The 18,010-nt window shown below is 39.8% G+C and overlaps 2 protein-coding genes and 1 non-coding gene across 3 annotated transcripts; 1 reads left to right on the top strand and 2 right to left on the bottom strand.

Moving 5' to 3' along the window:
- Positions 1-564: 564 nt before the first annotated feature.
- On the bottom strand, positions 565-6,572 carry LOC104950533 (polycomb protein SUZ12-like). The gene is made up of 7 exons (XM_010777071.1): positions 5,908-6,572; positions 5,113-5,159; positions 4,935-4,999; positions 1,559-1,627; positions 1,114-1,163; positions 924-1,009; positions 565-845 (listed from the first exon to the last, which is right to left on the bottom strand). Exons 1-7 carry the CDS (start codon positions 6,083-6,085, stop codon positions 588-590), a joined length of 753 nt encoding a protein of 250 aa, XP_010775373.1. The 5' UTR covers positions 6,086-6,572; the 3' UTR covers positions 565-587.
- Positions 6,573-12,234: 5,662 nt separating this feature from the next.
- Positions 12,235-12,306, top strand: trnat-cgu (transfer RNA threonine (anticodon CGU)). The gene has a single exon. It is a non-coding gene; the product is annotated as a tRNA-Thr (tRNA).
- Positions 12,307-12,887: 581 nt separating this feature from the next.
- LOC104950536 (pentraxin fusion protein-like) lies at positions 12,888-16,346 on the bottom strand. The gene is made up of 5 exons (XM_010777074.1): positions 16,342-16,346; positions 15,510-15,516; positions 15,325-15,391; positions 14,578-14,788; positions 12,888-13,429 (listed from the first exon to the last, which is right to left on the bottom strand). Exons 1-5 carry the CDS (start codon positions 16,344-16,346, stop codon positions 13,024-13,026), a joined length of 696 nt encoding a protein of 231 aa, XP_010775376.1. The 3' UTR covers positions 12,888-13,023.
- Positions 16,347-18,010: the final 1,664 nt, after the last annotated feature.

The following is an 18,010-nucleotide window of genomic DNA, read 5'->3' on the forward strand; positions in this document are numbered from 1 at the left end:
CTTAACCTCACTGAGCTGAGGTTATTTGAGCCTCTCAGGAGAGAGCTCTCTTCCACCTGGTTGTAGAAAAGCTCTTTAAATTCGTTAGCATAGCTAGCTAACCAGATGCTAATAACAACAGATCGCCACTGTGCTTACAACTAAAGACACAGCCACGCAAACACTGCGGTGTGTACGGCTCCTTATGGGTACTGCAATATTTGAAGAGCTGGAGCGGCGTTACGGTGCTCTCCGTAAGCACTCTAGTCTAGTCTACACTCCTCTCAGACGAGACATAACCACGTGAAGACACGTTACGCTCGTGTTGTGTTCAAGGAACCTGTCCTCGGCCAGGAAAAACAGTCACTCGCTAGATTTCTTCTACTTTTTTGAAGTGAGAAGTGAGAAGTTGTCCGTCCGTCCGTCCGTCGCATGGACGGACACCCCCCCCCCCCCNAAAAGGAAAACTCTTCGGTTCTCCACGAATTACACAAGTCACCCAAATCAGCGTTAAAAAAGCGGGAGGCGCCGAAAAGCGACTAATTTGCATCACTGTATATAACGGACAGAAAGAAGCCCCATGTTTGACAAAGCAGAGGAACCAACAGTCAGTCCTCACCTCTGCTGTGGTGGTTCTCCCCGTTGGCCAGGCCGTTGATCTGGGCGCGGGGGGCTCCGGGCCTCGACACTCTGAACAGCAGCGAGTAGGACTTGACCATGTGAGAGTTGCTGGGTTCAAACTCGCTGCTGGGAACCAGCAAAGAGGGGACGGAGCCGGGCTTGGGGGAGACTCCAGCGCTGGTGTCTGGGTTCAGAGGAACCTGCTTCTTCCCTGTCGGGACCTGCTTCACCGGGCAGCTCACATCCTGGACATGAGAACACACGTCAGATATATTTCAGAGCATTACAGAGACCCCTGAGAGCACGTGATGACCAACACACACCTTCCTCTTCTTGTGACAGACTTTGACCAGCAGCACCTCCAGAGAGACGGAGTTCTGCTCATTCTCACTGTCCTGAGATGACTTCCCTGAGGAGACACCGGGGCGAAAAGACTTCCTGTCAGTCACCCAGAATCAGGGGAAAGACTACATCTAAAGAAAACAGGATGGAGTACGGGAAGAGAAGACTTACCAGCTTTGTGGAAGAAGCCAGTAAAGGTGAGCTGCAGATTAGAGGCCAGGCTGGGGGGGAAACAGAGGAACTTTTTATTAGAATTCTTACAGATAATCAGAAATTACCAGAAAAATAAACAGAAAATAAACAGCAAACGTTTTGTACACTGATTCATTGTTTCAAAGTCAATTTCATTTGGCAAAATGGCGAGAAAATGCTGTTTTCAGCTTTACAATGATGTATACATGTAAACGTATTAAACTGAAAACATTGTGTTGTATTGTCACAACACAAGACATTGAAAGCCCCTTAAGCTTTCAACTGGCATGGACTCTGACACTTAATCAAACATTGAATTGAATCATCTTGAAAATAGTTAGCAGTATAATTGATAATGAGGATTATAGCTAATTGCTGCCCTGTTCAAAAGAAAAGGAGCATTACATCTCTGCTGAGTATTTACCTGTGAGTCTCCTGTTCTCCTCTCATCTTTTCCACTTTGAACAACAGATTGTCAACCTTGGCGCTTTTCCTGTACATGCAGACAAACAGCGGGGGTTAGCAACAACACCATCCAACAGTCAGCCACAGGCAGAACAACACAACTCTACACACAGGAAGAAGATTCACAGAGAAATGGATTCATTCTGTATTTAGATTCAGTCCACAGACTAACATCATCTGCTATAACAGTTATATTAATGCTCATTTATCCGTTATAAAAGTTAAGCTTTTCCCTTTCCTGTAGTGTGTCATATAGGTTTCTGTGCATGTAAGGGCAGGCTGCAGCGTGTCATCCGCTCTGCAGAGAAGGTGATCGACTGCAATCTGCCATCTCTCCACGACCCTGAAGCTGGAAGATAGTGGGCGCCCCCTCCCACCCTGGACACAACCTGTTCACCCCTTCCCCTCTGGCAGGAGGCTGCACTCCATCAGGACCAAAATCTCACGCCACCTGAACAGTTTCTTCCCCTCTGCTACCGGCCTCTTAAACAAGGCCCGCCCCCCCCCCACAACGCAGACTCTATGCATTACATTAATGCACACAATGTTTAAATATTGCTTAATGCACATATTTTATGTTCTATAAATGATTGCATTCTATTTCGATGTAAATTACTGCTTATTTTATTGCTATCTTACTATATTTTTATTACAGTGTTCTTAATATAGTTCGCTATCTGTGTACTTTTTTTAATTTACATTTTTATGTATGCACCATGACATCAAGTCAAATTCCTCGTACGTGTGAACCTACCTGGCAATAAACCCGTTTCTGATTCGGATGTAAATGGTCTGCAAAGGTTCAAATCCAAAAGTTCCTTACAGAGGGAGTTTCTCTCTCACACTCCCCTCCCCCCTGCCAGAAACACCTCCAATGGTTTCCTTTGTTAATTTACATAACATTATGACATCACTATGTAAGCTTCTATTGGCTAGAGCTCCAACACATTATACGTGGCGGGGCATCTCTAAGCAGTTGACCAATCACAACAGAGCTGGCCAGCTAACCAATCAGAGCAGACTGGGCTCTGGTTTCAGACAGAGGGTGAAAAGAGGTGCTGCAGCACAGGCAGCATGAGGAAAATAAAGAGCTTTTTGAACATTAAAGCATGGAGACATGTCACAGTAGAGACACAACATACAATAGGAACCTGAAAATGAACATTATAGGGCCTCTTTAAATGTTGTGCAGGTAGCATGTTTACTTAATATTAGCTGCTCGTAAACAGCCGCAGGTAGTTGAGATGGTTAACGTGTTTAAGAGGTTTCAAGTGTTGACAGAGAAACAACTGAAGATGTTCCATTTGGACCACAACAAGCCCTGAGTTTTGCCTTTATCGGTCAGTATTGTTTTAGATGCTTTTGGTATAATTGCATAAGCTCCATGTGCTTAAAAAAGCTCGCCCACCTGGCTTCAATCTGCCCATTAGTCCACACAGGAGCTCACATCATTTTCTACTTCCGTCCAACTTCCACCTGAGCGGCAGGCTAATGAGCTAACTGAAAACACCTGTGAGGTTCTGCAGGGTCTTGCATCACATTGAAACCCTCCTCCTCACATCTTCATTTGACAGAGTTTAGCCCTAAATAATGGCTCAACTTTAACTCCAACAACCCAATGCATCGACTAAATATAAGCAACACTGTACTGTCACATGAACGCCATTATTCCACTCTCAAGGAAAACAATTATTGCGTCCGGATATGCAGTACTATGAGCCTTTACTTGGCATAAAACATTCAGACTAAATTCAGACTATGGATCAGTTTTGAAGAAAAAAAAATACACTTTAAAAAAGGGTATCAAAAAGACAGTTTAAGTCAGTCTTAATAAACTGACAGAAAACGTGTCAATGCATTGCAACATTTAAGCGGTTTAATTCAGCGCAGATTAAAGTAAAGACTTTTAACATTGTTCAATCTGATTATTAAAATCCACAGCTTCTCTTAAATTGGATGCATGTCAGTTATCTGTGTGGAGCGTATTCATCTCTCATCACCAGCAGTGCTTCATGTGCCTGGAGCATGCAGGAGGGCAGCGGAAAGTGAAACTGAGCCAAGCTGCAGCAGAAAGACACGTCGCTCAGTTCACTGAGCACACTTCAATTCAGGAATAACAAACGTTTTTCTAACGTCTGCCATTTTCAGTCCACTACCAACTCCCAAGCAAGCACTAACAAGAAGTTGGTGTGACAAGAGAAGAAAACTCTGGCTCTTATGTGTCTAAATAAGGGCAACACACACACTTTAGTAAGATGGTAACAGATGTAGGTTGAAAGGGTTTCAGACAGAGATTACATAATGTCCAAAATGTAATTCTTAACATTTGGGAAATGTATGCATTTTCTCGTTAAAAGCTTGAATAGATCTTAACTTTTCAAAAATAAAAAATACTAAATGATTACCAAAGGAGCAAAGGGATTTTTCTCATTGACAAATCAAGACATTGAGAGAAACAGAGATGCTTTTTGATTCATCTAGAAAAGAATCAGCAGATTAATTGATAGAAAAATAATCTTTCATTGCAGTTCTTGCAAATACATTTTTGTTTTGAGCAACAGCAACACCTGCATAAACAAATGCTGTTCAACCAGTATCACCAATGACATGAAGCACAGCAGGTTGTCAGTGACAGTCTTTTGATACCAGTGTCAAACCTTTGGCAGAAAAATCCCCCCAAAAATACAATTCATACATATTTCAAGTCAACCCAAACAGCTGTAAAGGACAAATTGCAAAAAAGCATCAAACTGACAAAAATATTAATATAAATGGCTAGACAGAGACAGTTTGGTAGCTAATGAAAAACGGATTATCAACCAATATTCAACTTGCTCCTGCTTGGTGTTACATGAATAGCAGCTGATACAATGGCTAGTTTTCAACACTTTCTTTTACAAAACTATGCAACCCAAGCTTTTCAACAGAGAATACAATAACCTGTATTCCTTTAACACAACATCCGTGTGTAAACACCAACATGGCTCTATTTTAACTCTCCTGGACCACAAGCAGCCCCATGTGCATCAGTAGAATCTCTTTTTTTAGCAGCATCTGTATGCAAAGCAGCCTAACTGAAAAACTCTCTCCTAGCTTTGTCCCCTCCTACTGCAGCACACACGCCGGTTAACTTTCTCTTAAGATAACATTTGACCTGCTTTTCAAGAGTCAGTTTCAGGTTTAACATAAAGCTACGAAAGAAAAACGAGACAGAAGCAACGATACAAGAAGCAACCAAAATAAAAAAACACCTGATCTGTTGAGCCGTAACATTTTCTAATAATTCTCTTCATGGGAAATCTTGATTTAATGCATTAAAAATACTGGATTTTTACCTTTTAACGTTATTCCTTGAGTTTCTGTGGGACATGTAGGTGAGGGTCCTGTGCAAAAATATCGGCTGAAATGTAGCAGAGAGATAAAACACATGAATTGAAGGTACAGGGACATTTCCTCTGATCTTAAAAAGGTCAAGTCAGTCATGTGACTTGTTCAAGGAAAGGCAAGACTCACAGCGATCAAGTTCCTGGTGCGAAGGAACCTGTAGATTTGGGTTGGTTCTGCAAATAAATATGATGACATCATCAGCACATTACTTTATGAAGTGTTCAGCCTTTAATGCAAGTGTTTTTAAATCTTAACATGTGTCAAGCTCGGTACATTTAGTGATAAAATCTAACTTTGTTAATAAACTCAATCATCCAAGTCATGTATCAAGAAAAAAAGATTCTACATTTCAAGAGGATCTGACAGTTTTTCTTTATGTCGTTTTATTTTTTGCTGACATTCAAAATAAGATATCATTTGTTGTCAGGTAATTTTGTTTATTTACATTGTAAGTAATTTGAAAAATACTAGAAGTTAAACTAAAAGTTGTTAAAATAATGCATCCTTAACAACCATAGACCCAAAGTCAAATTAACCAATGCAAAATATACTTCTAAAAGTAAAACATTTACGGGAAACATTGTACTAAACAATAAGTACTTTGAAGTACATTAAGATAATAATACTTGCATTGTTTTAATTAAGTTAAGTCTTTGAATGCATGCATTTTACTTGTATTTGAGTATTTTCACAGCATGGTAATTGGAGCTATGAATTAAGTTAAGATCTGAATACTTTTTCCACTTCTGGTAAATAAAAGTAAACTGGAAAAACGACAAAGCTTAAATCACGATGATAGTTTAAAGTATGTAGTACAATGATCTGCTCCTTCAACAATGGAGCATTTACCCGGTTTCCTGTAAAGCTTCCTGCGACCTTACATTAAACTCCAATGATATCTTTAAAACAGCAGCAACTCACTCTCGAAGGCCTGCAGGAACAACTCGTGGTCGGCTTGAATGTGTTGCATGCTGGGCTTCTTGGCTACAGCCATGGAGGAGGAGGAGGTGGACTGGTGGCAGGACCCGTTGGCTTTTCCTCCAGAACCAAAGCCCCCAGAGTGACTTCCACCTGAGGAGCTCTGCTTCTGTGGAGCCATTGCCAAACGAAAGGCAACTGTCCAACCAGATGTGAACTGGTGTTAAAAAAAGAAAATCGGGTCCTCTTCCTTTGTCAAAACAAAAGAGCAGCGTTTGCGGTAAAACAGCCGCTTAAGCGAAACACTTCATTTTAAAAAGCCGATAGTGAAAATTCAAGTATTTCGTATTTGACAGCTACAAACGAATGCTGTATTTTCGGCACAGGTTAAATAGTTAAGTGGTCGGCGAACAGGCTTGAAATGCGCCAAACAAGAAATCCAGCTTCTGGCAAGCTAACCGGCTAACTTCCTTAGCCAATTAGCATCGACTCCGGGCTAACTGGTTAGCATTGTCCGGTACTGTGATTTCACTAATCCACAACTTGGAATCTGCTGCCAAACGACAGCTGGCTAAACACAAAAAAGGCACACGTTTTCAGAGTTTTCGATGCCATAATTTCGACAAAATCCCCATCAAATCTCGCCGAGCGCCGGTTGGCAAGTTCGGTTAGCGGTAACTGGAAAGCAACAAAAAAGTCATAAAGAAGTTATCCGGTCAGGATTTTCAAAATAAACGTTATTTGTAGTATAACATTATAAAAACATGTTTCACTATGTTTTGTATACAACACTGATGTGAATGTTAACATGTAAATACATATCAATGAAAAGACTTACCCCAATAAAGACATGTTCTGTAAAAAAAGGTAATCTTGATAAATTCAAAAGTTTATTTTGAAGGTAGAGTCAGAGTTCCGTTTTTTTTAGGTTCGCCGACTTGTTAAATGTAGGGTGAAGCTCTGTTTTAACATCCCGCCTTCTACTAGCCCAACCCAATCACGGTACTTGTTTGTTAAATCTGGAGATGTCATTGGTTGTCTGGGACTGAGGCACATTTGCCGCCTGTAGCATGGTGAGCCCATGGATAGACAGCTCTAAATAAGGACAGACAAGAAACTTAAATAAATATACCTAGTAGGCTCCTCTATTTGCTAATTCTGTCATAACAAAAGTACTACTATACCATGCCATTGAAAATCAAAGTATATTATAGTATATTTGTCATAAAAAGGTTGCAAAAGTCATAGTATGTAAACAAGTATGCCATAAAACGTTGTAGTAAAAATGTCTCTAAACATGCCATATGATTGTGAAGTAAAAGTCCTGCATTCAAAATGTTACTTAAGTAAAAGTACTACGGTATCGGCATCAACATATACTTATGTTTTGATTGTATGTATTGATGCATTAAAATGTTATCAAAGCTGGTAATTAGCATCCGGACTAAAACAGTTGACCAGACTAAGTGACTTAAAAATCTTTAAAATGTATTAAACATTCAGATGTCACTTTTCAAAGCCTTCTCGTACTTCATACCTTTTACACATGTCATTACATTACATGGTACTTGTTAGACACTTTTATCCAAAGCGACTTACATACATTCAGTACTGTGGGCAATCCCGGAGCAATTTGGGGTGAAGTGTCTCAGGGACACAACGACATGCTGACTGCAGTGGGGTTTGAGCCTATGCTCCCTTGATCCAAACACCAACGCACTAGACCACTGCGCCACAGCCTCCCTATTTAACATACAATTGATACAAAAGGATCAAGATGGAAGCTGATTAAAAAACATAAATGTATTTACCAGTAAAAAATACTCAAGAAAGGCAGGATCATGTATTTCACACAAAGACTCTCATGACAGGAAGCAAAAAGGCAGAATTGAATCACAAAATTTGGACTTACGTTATGATTTATTAGTCAAACATATTCCCTTTAAAAGTAGCCATCGTAGCGGTTTGTCAGAGTAACATACAGTAGTACATACAGTACACTGGCAATGAACCCCGGAAGCAGGTAGTTAAAGTCAACAACACTGGATTAAATCATTTAAAACACAAAAGCACAATACACAAAACTCGGACAGGTAACAGTTGTGGTGAAAATGTTAATGTTGCCATTAAACATCCCAAAAATAAATAGACTAACCTTCATCTTAAATCCCTTCTCCTCAGTTTAGCAAAATCAACAATAGATTAAGTATTACACCAGTGTTTGACCTTCTTAACTGTGTTATCTTGTGCTCAGCCTGTTATACCAGGTCTTTTACCTCAAACCAGGATAGTGTTGTGCAAACATCATGACCTGAAACCAACTTTTAAAATAGCCTTTATTTTTAACCCTGCTGCCTCAAGATCACAACTTCATTGAAAAGTCTTAATATCTCTTTATACTAGGCTTACATACACATACAGACAGTATATGTCTGAGCAATACTATCTCAAGATAAAGAGAAATTAATAATCCCTACAAAAAACAGATAAGAAATAGTGACTTGTTTTTGAGGATAGAGTGGATTTTATAAGTATTACATTGTGATCTTGTGATAACAGGTTTTTAAAAAACTTGGTAGCAACCACAATCGCATTTAACATCTGTAACAAATCCAAAGGTCATTTTTAAAATGGTCTCCCCTGGCAAAACGTCTTTGCACCACATCACACCTTTGGAAGATGTTCAAATAAATATTTTACCCCCAAAATGATCATTTGTGTACGGTTAACCTGTGTTACCTTGAGTACTTGAAGAAAACTATGTTTTTTTTTTCTTTTCATTTAGTTTTGATGCCGTTCAGTTCAGATCATGTTTGGAAAAAAGTCAATTGCAGTTATTTTGACTGATATTAGAATTCTGATAATAGCTTAATTGAAGGGAGTGATAAGCCTTACATTATTATTCTCATTTTGATTTTAAAACATATAAAAAAGATTATGGTGCGACCTGTTCCCAACAAAGACATATTCTTAAGTCTGTAAAATTCAATTATGTAAGAGCATCTCTGTTGCAATATTACAAAAAAATTATGGTATTGCAGTAAACCATATTGAAATGTTGTGACAAGTAGTAACACAGGGTGAGTAATTGATATTCAAATGCCAATTTGAGGGTAAAGTATTCTGTTAAAGGTCCCATGTCATGGCCATTTCTACTGATCACAATTCCATTGTTGAGGTCTACTAAAATAGATTTATATTGTGCAATTTTCCAAAATCACATTCTCATACAGCATCTCTGTATAGTATGTGCATTCACTCTCTGTCCTAAACGGCTTGTTGGAGCTCCTGCCACCCTCTCCCTATGAGCCCAGTGGCCGTCTGCGAGACAGAGAGACACAGTGAAACCTAGCCCGAAACACACACACACACACGCAGCCTGGCTGGGAGTTTGTGTGTGCGCTCACACACTGACTCACAGCCTCGCCGCGTCCCGCCGTCTCGGAGGAGAAATCGGCGGAGCTGCAGCTGAGAAAAGAATGAGTGTGTGTTGTGAGGAAGTTAACGTAACGGCTCTGCGGACGTAACGTAACGGCTCCACGGATTGGTCCATTTTGACCAATCCTTGGAGGGGTCGTCGTTACGTCACTTGGTTCCCGGAAGAAAAAAATTGAAAAAGAAAATCTCAACGAGGTGTTCTGGGGCAGCATAGACACGTCTTTTCTGTGTTAGAGTTTTACTCGCTACAGGGTGTACTTTGAGGGTTTGTGACCGCAGAGCGTTTACAGGCGTTTACATGCAGAAAAACCTTCATAACACACAAGGGGACGGGTAATAACCGGAAAAGCATGACATGGGACCTTTGAATGAGTCATTTCAAAGAGTTTTTCTCAAGACTGATGTCCTTCAAGCATGGCAAAAAAAGTCAAAGTGCAAATTAGCCTAGTGACGATTTTGTATTAGTTGTACCTAGGCCAGTTTAACATTCAAAAACAAGGGAGAAGCTGACACCCCAAGGCCCACAAAGTGATGGGTAATGGACATGTTTATAAGGTCCTTATCAAGCTTTTCTGCGCATTTTAGTTTCCCATCAGTGCTCCTGACCTAATTTGGGCTCAATCTTCAAGTGAGAACAGCCACATAAACCAAACTGTCAGCATCGGGATAGCATGGTTAATGCCTGATATCCTGCGACAAATCAAGATGTAGTGGGAGCTTAGTGGGAGAGGTTTTAGTGTTTTCTCCAGAATATGTAGGTAATGAGCAGGAGGAGCCCTGCCGACAGGCCTGCGATCACAAACTGGTGGATAGAGAGGACGTTTTCCAGCGTGTGGATCCTCTCCTCCATGGCAGTGGTGTGGAAGTAGTCATAGATGCCAGCTCCGATGCTCCACAGCGCCCACACTGCGTCCAACACCAGCGGCATGTTGAAGCAGACAGGGAGGCTCAGCTGCAGCGATCAGGAGCGCTCTGTCAGAGGCTGCAACAAAAGACAAACCGAGATTTAGACTGGACAACAAGCAATGGTAGTTTTAAACGTCAATGCCAACATTTTGAAATGGAATTACCAATACTAAACCAAACCCACAATGAGGAAAATGCATAAAATCCATTCAAACCTTCTCCAATAAAGCAAATCTAGCTATTACTGTAGCTTTTTATTTCTTCATCCCCCAGTAACTTATCGCCTTCTAAACCTAAAAAATAAGCTGTATTATCTATTTAATGCCTTTCATGCAAAGTTGCAATACAAGGTGCATACAATACAATTAACATAGCAAATTTAAATAGGCTAGATAAAAGATTAAAATATTTGTATTAAAATGGCTAGGTAAAAATATCCATCCCCATTTCATTAAAAAAGGTATTTCTCCTTTAATTTATTTGTAAAAAACGTTATTGTTACCTATATGTCCTTGTTGTTTTTTTGTTTTTTTTAAATCACGTTGCTTTTGTATTTGTTCCTGAATGTAGAGGCAAACAACTTAAACATTAGAATCAAACGGTAAATTCCACACTTTCATTTTTTGCCAGATTTTTTTTGTGGGCAAATCCACACTGTCAGTGACATTGGACAAGTATACACTTTTAGTAATATGGCAACATTTAATTAAGTAATGCTTAACGAAAGTAATATTTCAAAGGTGACAACAGTTTACTCTTCTTAAGAGACATTGAATTAGGTAATTTCCCCCTTCTTTACATAGCAGAGGACTGGGAGATATTGTTAACGATCACAATGTTCAGTTTTGAAAAGTATTATGCTAAGGAATAAAATACATAAAAAACACATGTCAAATAATTATATTTATGTAAAATCCAACCACCTGTTGTTATTGATTGGAATTACTCATCTAAGCAGCCAACATGCAGTCAAACGATAACATAATACCAGTAGGCCCATAAACTTAACGTCAATATCAAGTGTACACTTTACATAGTGATATATTTGATGTGCCGAATTGAATAATGTGTAACCAATGTGTTAGAAGTCTTGATTTATACTTTCAATAACACATGAGCTCGTCTATCATCACGGGTTTATTAAATTCGACATTTTGTAAATGCGTAAAACGACTTCCTGGAATGCTGTTAAATATGTAAAACTAAAATACAGTAACACCAACAATGTAACTGCACACTATTGCAATACATGGACTAGTTGAATATGCATGTGAATGCGATATATTTTACAGGAATCACCCCAGTAACGTTATTGAACTCATCCTCTGCTAGCAAGCTAACCCTTTCGCCAAGATAAGTTACCAAACTAGCACTGATTTTATTTCGTCATGTTACTCACAGCATGAGCTACTTGTAAATGTGGACGTATCGAACAATCGTCGCACAGGCACATGGGGCTTTCACATCATCGTAAGACATCTGTTGTTACATGTTACATGTTCCATGGAAATATTGAAATCCTATCCTTAGGTACTTCCGGGTGTGTTCTCGATCAAGTTTCCCCCTTCTCTTATGTATGGCGAGTAAGGCACGCCAAACTTCACTATGACTTAATTTGCATGTCTTTGCTAACCGTCCAAATGTTCTTAATAAAACATTATGACCCATTTTTTTTCTAGGGCCATCTGCTGGGACATTCGGCTTAATACAAGGAATCTGTCAAGGTGTGTTAATGTTTCAATGGGATCACATGTAATTAGCTCCCGACAAGGTGTACGATGCGAAGCCAACCTTTTACAAACGTTTACTGAATGGAACCTTTTGGTATATTGTGTTTAGCCTATTTTCTTAACAAATTGGAAATTCCATTTTGAAAGATTAGGATTTGTTCTTGTTTATAAAATGGAGGTTGGTACGCTTCACGCTCATCTCCAATGTATATAATGTCTGTTTAAATCATCATAATGTTGCCTTTCCACACTGCCAGGCGCGGTGGCCAAGTGGTAAGGCGTCGGTCTCGTAAACCGAAGATCGCGGGTTCGATTCCCGTCCGTGCCTCACTCGTTTCGACACGACTCTTCTTCTTTTTAGCATACATATTTAACTGCAGATACCGAGGCATATAATAGTAGATATTAAATAGATTGATGTCAACTAACTGCAACTTCAATCAATAATGCAAAGGTCACATAATTGTACAAACACATGTATAGGATTAATTGTACAAGTTATTAGTAAATAAGTCCAACAAGTATTTTGGATTGTGACTGAATGCAATTTCTACACACAAATGCTCTCCCTTTGTGAAAGATATCTTTAAAGTACACAAGAAGGCGCTAAAACAACACTTATAGGTCTAAATAAGATTTGTTTACAGGGCACTGGAACGCTCTGCTGATCTGATAACTGCAGATTCAAACATCACACCTGCATGACTAAAATCCTGACTAAAATGGCAGTTAAATGAGGCATCCTAATAAAAATGGTCGTTTCCTCACTTACAATGAAGATTTCTAACTTTTGGCAAAATGCAAGTGCACAAGTCATAATAAATTTAAGCCTTTTTTTTGGACATTTTAATGCAGAATGTTACAAATGATACCTTTCATTTACGGTAAAACAATTTGTGTACATCTTTATCACATCAGTGCACAGACCCGCTTTTTCATCAACAAATATATCATACAGTTAATGTGGGTGTGTAAAGTTACATTGCATTAGTTGATATTATGACATTTAAAAAAGATTCCAGCATGTTGTGTGTGAGCATTTTAGCTAATGCTCACTATTAACAACCTCCGTTCCTCCATTAACTTTAAGCTCAACCGATTCCCAGTCAAAGACATTTCCTCTTGGTACTCTCTTCCCTGAATTCATGTCTTGGATGGTGCTGTCTGAGAGGACAGAGTCCCACATATTAACATCACGGATCGACCCAACAAAACTCTGTTTGGCTTCAAAACTCCCCAGGTAGCCATCCGGATCTTGCCCGATGATAACCTTGCCTCCGGAGCGGATCCTGTGACCCCTCCTGTACATTTTGGTAACGTTTTTCCTCCCATCCATGAAGATGGCAGCCGCTCCTGAACTGGAATCCCAGGTGACACACATGTGGGTCTCAGTGGGCCCAAGCTTAGGGGCCTTGAACATAACACCATCTCCACTCAGGTAGAAGGAGTATCTAAACACACAGATATACAATTAATCAGAGTTCAAAGGGTTTATTTTACTCCAAACTGGGGACTGGTCAGTGTTGAAATAAGTACTCAGATCCTTTATTTAAGTAAAAGTACAAATACCATGGTCTTAAAATACTCTATTACAAGTAAACGTCCTGATTTCAAAATGTTACTCAAGTAAACGTAGAAAAGGATTAACATGAACAAAAACAAACAAGTAAAATGACTCATTCTGCACAATGACCTATTAAAGAATTATTTTCAAGTAAAATTAGTAGTAATTATCACCTAGATGTACTTCAAGTCTCAAAAGTAAATGTACTCGTTATGCAGAATAGATTTTTTCACAGTATTTTATTATTATTCTTATTATATGATCCTGTTTTTATACATGTAAGAGCATTATAGTAGTTTGCCGATGTGGACTAGATTTAGATACTTGAAATACTGTGTAGTACACAGGCCCGGATTGGCCACGGGAGGGCCGGGAGGTTTCCCGATGGCCTGGCCTGTTGAGGTCCTTCCACACCGAGCCGATTTTCGGTGTCGATAGATGTCGGGCCGTCGATGAGCGTCGTGTCGCCCTACTCAGATTGGTGTGCTAATGCCATATTCACTTAATAACGCATGAAAAACTTTTACAAATATTTCTATATAGTCTGTGTTGGTAAATGTCATCTCCGTTGCACATTTCCTGCTGAAATACATGCAAGCCAAGTTACTGTGTGGCACTTTGGTTTTGATAAAACAGTGTAGTTCCACTATATAAACGTTACATTCATAATCAAACGAGAAAATCTGCAAGAGAATTAGGCTATCTTTTGTTATTCTTAATGCTTGTCATTCATACGTTGATAAAATAAAATAAGTAGGCTACCGATACATAGCAGCTAGCTAATACTACAGCGGGCTGCAGGCGAACCAGATGTGTCAGATGTCACATGGAGGGAGTAAATACAGCTTTTTTGTGACTTTCAAAACAAGGACTTCTGGTAATGTTAGTGATAGAAGAAGAGAAGTTACTAGAATCAGTTTGAAAATGAGGGATATTTTGGCATGCAAATGGTGAAATGTAAAACAATAATCTAAAACAATGATCACTGAATATGTTCTTATGTTAGAGTCAATGTAAGCATGTTGTTGTGTGTACCTGCCGTCCAGCTCTTGCCACACATTCAGCTCGTCAAAGTTTTGAGTCCGGTATGCAAACAGGATGATCTCGCGCTCCATATTGGGCAGCTCTCTGGCCACTCGCATGCACAGGGTGAACGCCCCGAGGTTCAGGGGCTTCTGGGGGACCATCTCCACATAACTGTTGTCCGACTCATCAGGGAACACCAAGGTCTTTAAAAACACACTCCCTGAGGGACAGTTACTTAAAAAGATGCTTTGGATAACATAAAATAATTTAAAATCAGGTTATCACTTACAAGGAATTTGATTTGGTGTAAAATGGTGCATGGAAAAACACAGTAGGAGAAATTAAAATGGAAAAATAAGAGATAAAAAAAATAAAAATACAAATAATATACAAATTACCACGAAAAAATATTTACAGTATATCTTAAAATAATATAGAATAGCTGTGCAGTTATACAGAATCCAAGTTTTTTGGCAAGTAAGTTTTCATAAACTAGGGAAAATAAGTATAGTTCAAAAAAATGTCAAGGAAAAAATAAATATACAAAATATATGACAAATACTGTAATGTACAGTTTATTTGAAATATAAGGGTAAGAGCTGTAAGGCTATGAATAGGACTCAAAATAAATAATGGTAAATTGGCTGAAATTGAATAAAATGAGTCTTAACTAAGTGAACTTCAAGCCATTTAATATATACTTTTATACATGCACAGATATGAACATAAAGACAGGAGGACAGGGTATATAATTACCTGCCAACCCAGCAGAGCTGGCAACGAGGAACAGGACGACTGAAAGTCTAATTTTGTCTGAGCAAACCTGCAAAAATGTTGACAATTTACTCTTCAACTCATCCATACAACATTCAATCTTAAAACACAGTGTTTTCATGCATACAAAAAGGTTATATAAAGATATAAGGAAGGTGTGTACTTACTGTGTAGCTTTCTCAGGTGCAGCTGCAGAGAATCAATCTGAAATTTGGGGCCTTTATGATGTAGTGACTCCCTGAACCCTCCGCCTTGTTATGTATTGAATTTGAGCCTGAGATAAAAAAATGTGGGGCAAGATTATATTGTATCAGTGAGGACAAACGGATCAATAGGCAATCCAGGTATTGCAAAATGGGGCATCACAGGAAAAACATGCAACTGGCTGGCCATAAGGACTACAATGAGAAGCTAAACGACTACAAAAAGAAGCAGAAACAAAAACAGATGATAACAAAGAGTCACGAAATTCCCCAAAACAAACACACAAAATGGCCAAAAAACCACTAACACAAAAATAAGATGACAACAAAGAGATGCAAAACCACCAACTAAAGACACAAAAGGACTACAGATAATCAAAACTCTACAACAAAACCTCAATATTGACTAAAGAGCAGCTTCAGTGATAGAAGGAATGAGAAATTAGTCTAAAACATGAAACTCAGGGTTCGATGAGGACGTTTTATCAGGTGCTCTTTCAACTGTTATCTAAGGACACTGACCCAGAATTACCACGCTAAAAAAAAAGCAGATAGCAACACCTATACAAACTGACAACAAATCTTTGCTGAGCCTAAAAATAATCATAAATAAATAAAAGAATGAATATAAATGTATTGCAATGCTCAAAACAGCAGCATCCAACAGTCACTGACTGCATGCACGGAGCACACGTAGGGCGGAGATCATCATATCATTCTATCTTGTATCACTTAACAAAACAAATAATAATAAAATAAACGGCTCGTTCGCGGGCGCGAGACACATCACTAATACCTCATTCACACCAACGCAACTCCGGTTCAAGCTCCGTGCTAGAGCTTTTCAGGTTCAGAACCGGTTCTTCGGTTTAGCTCCGGCTCTTTTCACACCGCCCAGAGTCCGACTGGTGCTGTGTCATTGTTTGCGTCATGACGTAACCATTTGCATGCCAGGTTCATAAAGCCAAACTGCGCGGAAACCCCTCACAGCTCACACCGACAACAACAACAATGGCCGATTGTATTGAAGCGGTACTCGTTTTGCTCTGTCAAAACGAAATGGAAGAAATGGGACGACTTTACTTCCAACTTTACAGTCGTTACATGCTACATTCAAAACTGCTTTACAATCGTAATCATCAACTTTAACGACGATTCCGATTCCCCCTGCCCCCGCCTCGACGTAAGCGTGACATATGCGGTGCTTTTGCTCTAGCCGGACAATATTTTGGTGCTTGAAACGAACCGGATTCCAGAGCTAAGAGGCTGCTCCGCTGCGGTGTGAACAGGAAAACCCGGTGCTTTTCAAGCTCCAGCTCCGAACCGGCCCTGAAACACCGTTGGTGTGAATGAGGTATGACAGACTGGTGCCCACACGCAGCGTGAAGAAGTGGTCTGAGGAGTCTGAGGAGGCCCTGAAGGACTGTTATATCTCACAGGCTCCGCCCTCTACTGGACTCTATGGCTAATACCCCTTGACCTTACTATGCGAGCGTTCACCAGGCGTTCACCTACTGAGATATCTTTAAACGTAGCCGCCCCCTCGGGGCGGGCCTACCTGAGTGCGCACGCAAGCCCACCCTATAAGGCGGCCTCGCCTCCTAACTGTCATCCTTTTCTCTTCAGCGAGCAGGATAAACAACTGAGAGAAGCGGAAGAAGAGTAAAAGGAAGAATGAAAAAGAATGGACTCAACAATCCTAGAGCACCGACCCTGTCCTACTTGCACCGGCCTAATTGCAGGTTCCGATCCCCACCGCCTTTGTTTCGAGTGCTTCTCTCTCTCTCTCTCTCTCTCTCGCTGACTAGGCCTCTAATAAACACACAGGACTAAAATAATATGTGTTTAATTCCGCCCAGATGCGTTGACTGCAGGCCAAATCCATTAATTGAAGGTGTTCAAAGTTGCACCGGTATGAGGCGCAGTGAGAACCACGCACCTGTCAGACTAGCGAATGTGCACATTTCAATTTCAGGACAATAATGAAGATGTGATTGGTTGTTCCACTCTCCGTTTCTCAATTATTGTGGAAGGATGGACCCCCATCCTGCAAAAAAAAAGGCAGCGAAATGTGCTAAAACCACTGATTTATTCAGAACCCCCGTATGGTATAGAATGAGGAAGCAGAAAGTAAGTGAGCGAACATTATGAGCCACATTTCTTACAGTTAGACTGCAGCTAACTGTGGGGCTACAAACCCCTCATACTGTGAGTGAATAACTTGAGATGGTAATGTTGTCTGTGCAATAAAGGGGAGAAAGTAATTATGGTATTAGGCCATTCAAATACAGGGTCAACTAAGTGTTGTATAATATATGTTCTTGGATAATGTTATTTCATAAATAGTTGTTAATGTAATGATTACATGTTCTCCTTATTCAGTTCCACTATCAGATGATGCTGATGACCCTGAGGGAGAGATGCAGGCAGAGCTCAGTGGACTGAACTGGCAGGTACAGAGGAAA

This window comes from Notothenia coriiceps, unplaced genomic scaffold (assembly GCF_000735185.1).
Source record: "Notothenia coriiceps isolate Sejong01 unplaced genomic scaffold, NC01 NC01_scaffold00017735, whole genome shotgun sequence".
NCBI classification, from domain to species: domain Eukaryota; kingdom Metazoa; phylum Chordata; class Actinopteri; order Perciformes; family Nototheniidae; genus Notothenia; species Notothenia coriiceps.